The sequence below is a fragment of the Garra rufa genome, chromosome 9 (genome assembly GCF_049309525.1).
Source record: "Garra rufa chromosome 9, GarRuf1.0, whole genome shotgun sequence".
NCBI classification, from domain to species: domain Eukaryota; kingdom Metazoa; phylum Chordata; class Actinopteri; order Cypriniformes; family Cyprinidae; genus Garra; species Garra rufa.
In genome coordinates, this window is record NC_133369.1 from 46,309,596 (window position 1) to 46,314,444 (window position 4,849).

General features: G+C 30.4%; 1 protein-coding gene across 1 annotated transcript; it reads right to left on the minus strand.

The window, feature by feature from the left end:
• Window positions 1-320: 320 nt before the first annotated feature.
• cnih4 (cornichon family member 4) lies at window positions 321-4,389 on the minus strand. The gene is made up of 5 exons (XM_073846649.1): window positions 4,292-4,389; window positions 3,863-3,931; window positions 2,709-2,821; window positions 2,487-2,627; window positions 321-840 (listed from the first exon to the last, which is right to left on the minus strand). The coding sequence occupies exons 1-5, from the start codon at window positions 4,358-4,360 to the stop codon at window positions 813-815; spliced, it is 420 nt and encodes a 139-aa protein (XP_073702750.1). The 5' UTR covers window positions 4,361-4,389; the 3' UTR covers window positions 321-812.
• Window positions 4,390-4,849: the final 460 nt, after the last annotated feature.

Here is a 4,849-nt window from a genome sequence, read left to right on the forward strand (position 1 = left end):
TTACTTTTATTTTTTTAAGGTTTGTATGGCATAACTCTAAAACAAAATCTGAATAAATCTTACAATTCAAACTATTTTTTTTATCAGAATTGCAAATTTATTTTTGCAATTCTCACAATTCAGAACTGACTTACAAAGAACAAAAGTCTAAATCATACGATATGCATTCTGACAGGAAAAAGTCATAATTATGAGATATAAACTCAGAATTGCAAAATACATTCAAACTTTGTTTCTCACAATTCTGAGAGAGAAAAAAAACAAAACAATTGTGAGATATAAACTCAGAATTCTGACTTTTTTTTGGAATTCCAAGCTCTCAGGTACAGAATCTTGCAACTCTGAAACAAAATCCTAATCTAGATCTTGCAGTTCTCAGAGCTTTGGGTTTTCCTCAAAATTCAGAACTGCAAGAAACCAAGTCGGAGCTGTAAGACATGAAATCAATTTTGTGATAAAAAGTCACAATTACCTTTTTATTTTTTACCCAGTGGTGTAAACTAGCATCCAGTTTTTAGTGAGCTGGCTGTTTTGCGTGCAGTTGCTGGTCAAACAGATTGAGTTGCGTGATTCGGTGCGATTGTCTTGATGCTTCAGCCCTGAGAAGCAGTGCAAGATGCTGAGAAAGCCAAGTGAAGTACAGATATGTGAAGGGAACGGTGCTCATTTCATCAGGGGTTTCTGAGGGTCAGTAGTGAGGATGTGATGAGGAGAGCTGAGCTGATCTTCTGACTGAGATGCAGGGAGTTTGTTCACAAAATGTCAAGGCCAGTTCATGATTTGGCAGTTTGTGTCGTGAAGACGCTTGCGGGTCAGTCGTTGATGAGAGCCAGGATCATGCTGAAAAACACAGCAAATAAACCTCTTTTACACTGAACATTAACACTGTTAGCAGCTCTTTAACATTTCATCTGTAAAGTGAAACATGTAGATTCAGATTGTGAGTGAGTTTCTAGATTGTATGTGATTTGATTCGTTTAGTTGAAAGCAGTATGCAAGCATGTGATCAGATAAGCAGAAAACAGAAAAACCTGTTTTTTAACTGTGTCATAACTGCTTTAAATGACTATATTATAATAAATAGTAAGTATTATTATTAATAACATTCAAAATGTTTTCATTTGATTATTATTTGAATTACAATAATGTAAGAGCATTTAATAAAAATATAATACTCATTATCTTTATCATTGTTAATAACAATAATCACAATGGTTTATAAAATATGATATATTAATATCTGAATAAAACAAAAATAATATTGCAACACTAAATACTAAAAATACTACTGAGTTAATAAAAAATACAAATATATATTTTTAATAATAAAAACTATATTATTACCACTGCTAATTATTTATAAAAAATAATACTTATATAATTGATATATATTAATAGTATTTTATTGTAATAATTTAAATTTTATTACAATTATAATAATAATAATCAAAAAAAATTACTACTTAAATCAAAGAAATTTTGCTATTGCAATAAATACAATAAAAGTTATGAATAATGGTAATAATAATTGTTGATAAAACTATATTACTACTGCTAATTATTATTAAAAATAAAAAATAAAAATAAAACTAATCATATAATTGTGATACATAATAATTAATTATTACTAAATACTAATAACAACAGTAATTTTAATGTTGTTCAAATATTTCACAAAAATGATTAATACTTAAAGAAGTTTTGCTATTGCAATAATACATATAATAAAAGTTATGAATAATGGTAATAATTAGTGTTGATAATGAAAACTATATTACTACAGCTAATTATTTATAAAAATAATAAAATATATTTAATAAAGTTGAATAATATAATACTGTTACGTACTAATAGTAATGATTACTGTTATTGTTAATAATAAACATTAAAATACTAATAACAGTAAGTTTATTATTACAATATATGTTTTTTTAAATGTATTATTACTTAAATCAACAAAATTGTGCAATTGCAACCAAAAATATAAATGCAATAAAAATATGAATAATGGTAATAATTATTGTTGATAAAAACTATATTAATACTACTGCTAGTTATTTATAAAAATAATAAAATATATTTAATAAATGTGTATTAATACAATATTGAAATATATTAATAGTAATAATGATTACTGTTATTGTTAATAATAAACAATACAATACTGATAGCATAACAGTAATTTTATATTTAAATATTTTTACGTAAATCAAAGATTTTGCTATTGCAATACTATTTTGCTGTAAAATAAATTAATTATAAATATTTATCTCTATTTCTTTGCCTTTAAAATGTTAAAGCACAAAGCAGAGAGCCCCAAAAGTTTATTTTTTGTTAACAGAAGATCTGGTTGGTGTGCACTGCGTTTTCAAATGTATAAGTGACCCAAACTTGGGCTTAATTACGGTCTCTTTCTATCTGAACAGATGCTTCTCAGTTAGAATAAGCTGTAAAGCACAGCAAAACTGTTTTTTTTTTTTTTTTACCTGTACAGGTAGATGAAGAAGCAGAGAAGGTGGAAGCCCAGTTTGATCATGGATTCTTTCATGTGGGACTTGAGCTGGCCTCTGTTGTGAATCTCTGTGGGGTCGTACACTCCCATGTTCCCCATAGGAACCTTCACGTATCTGTTCAGAGATATTCATGAGCGTTAGCTGGAGCTCTCCTCAGGTTTATATATAAACACAGAGTGTGTGAGGCTGAATCACCTGTAAACGTTCCATGATGCCACAGGTAAGTTGAGCAGGAACACGAACCAGTGCATGGAGACCAGCATCAGGACTGTGGCCAGAGCCTGAGCGATCATCTCAGGAATGACCCACTGGACACAAACCACACCAACATTAGCACAAAACATTCATTTACATTATTGGAAATGTGGATTTCTTCAAAGCATACTTTCATCTTTTCTGAAAATGCTAATTCAAATAAAAACAACAAAGCTGCTGTAAAAGCACAAATTAAAAATCATGATCAATTAAAATGAAATCACATTCCTGCTGCTCACCGGTCACATATGAATGTAAAATGAACTGAAAATGATCTGATTTTAAAGTATTACATTATTTTAAAGACTTAGTGACAACTTTAAATATTCAAATTCTAGCACATGTATCCTTTAACAATCTTAAAATTGTAGAAATATAAATGAATAAAAACAAGTTACACATAAAACCGATTTCTATTAAAACCAGAATTATTACAAAAAAAGTAAAAATTAAATATATAGGGGGATTTTACAGAAATTGTGCAAACTGCTGTCACACAACCAAACAAACAAATTTTAAAAAAATTATTATTTAAATCTTAGATGTTTACTTTATTATCTATTGAAACTAGGAATGCACTGAAATGAAAATTCTTGGCCAAAGAATTTGCATCTAAAAAAAAAAAGTCGAAAGTTTGAGGTACACAGTGGGGTCCAAATGTCTGAAAAAAAATTATATTATACATTAATTTTTAATCCAATTAAAATGATATAATCCTGAGTAAAAACATGTGAATTTGATCATTTCTAGTTGCCATCTGCAACACCTAAGCTGAGCAAAACCTGATGATCACGTTCTCCAGCATGACTGGAGAAAAACACACTGGGCTTGAGTTAAAACAAGAACATTCTGTCTGTACAAAGAGTATGTGATTCAATGAATGTCACACATTTCCATGATTACACCACCTATTTACTTGATCAGTCAAACAGGATTGGCATGGGATCCTCAGTTTTACATTCACTTTCTTTGCTGCATTTAATTTGGTCAAAGTTTAGACAAAAAAATAACACTTGATAAATAACATTAAGATTTGTGCTCTCAGACATATCGAATGAAATATAGATTATAATAAATTTACCATTTAGACTTACTTTGTTTAACTTGGAGCAGCAGGATCGAGCATTGATGTAGTCACATTCCAGATCAGACAGAGTTATAATCTGAGCATGGAGTTAGGGAAATATCATTGAAAGGAAAGGTCAATAAATAATCATTAATAACAATAATGTAATCTGTCATTGCAATATGAGCAGCCCTCAACTCATAACAGGAGCAATCACTGTCATCTCACACTTCACTGAAGATACGGAGTTTTAGTCAGTCATATTAAAACACAATAATGCGATAAAACACACATTATAAAGATAAATCATCATGAATGACAAACAAGAGCTAAACGGTCAGCATCTGGCCGCAATCACAACCTGCAGCTGCTCTGAACATCAACAACACAACAAACCCCGCTGAGGCCCGATCACTCACAGACTACTTCATTCATCTCAAGAGTTCATAAAGGATACAAAATACACGGAGAGGAATATTAAAGTACAGCAGTCGACGAGGGATAAGATGAACACGGCTGCCTCCATTTTTGCACTTCCGCTTTCAGCGCTGCACACTGCCGCTTCCGGGTGATTCTTCTTTCGCGCTGCTGAGGCGTCGGTGTCGAGACACTAGAGCGCCACCGATCGGCGGAACGCAATCATTTCTACAACACGAGAAGAGATAATATACAGAGATATTAAAAGATAAAATAAAGAGATAAACACAAACCTTAAAACATAACCCTGCCAAAAACATGACTACCATACCATCAAAAATGAATAAATAAATGAACAGAGATTTTAAAGAAAGTATAAATATTTGCCTGTAATTGTTTTAGACATTTTTAAGCTATATTTTTAAAAGTAGCGCATTACAATATTGCGTTACTCCCTGAAAAAGTAACTAATTATGTTACTTAGTTACTTTTTATGGAAAGTAATGCGTTGCGTTACTTTTGCGTTACTTTTTAAATCTGGCCAGGGCTTTTGTTTTTAATATAAAAGTTCTATTTTTGGCAAATGTAAAAGACTTTT

What these genes read in the sequence shown, in the direction of transcription:
- cnih4 (XM_073846649.1), bottom strand. Translation starts at nt 4,360, where the DNA reads ATGGAGGCAGCCGTGTTCATCTTATCCCTCGTCGACTGCTGTACTTTA. An exon ending in TATTCCTCTCCGTGTATTTT is followed by an intron (nt 3,932 to 4,291) that starts GTATCCTTTATG and finishes CTCCATGCTCAG; the next exon opens with ATTATAACTCTGTCTGATCT. An exon ending in GCTGCTCCAAGTTAAACAAA is followed by an intron (nt 2,822 to 3,862) that starts GTAAGTCTAAAT and finishes GTTTGTGTCCAG; the next exon opens with TGGGTCATTCCTGAGATGAT.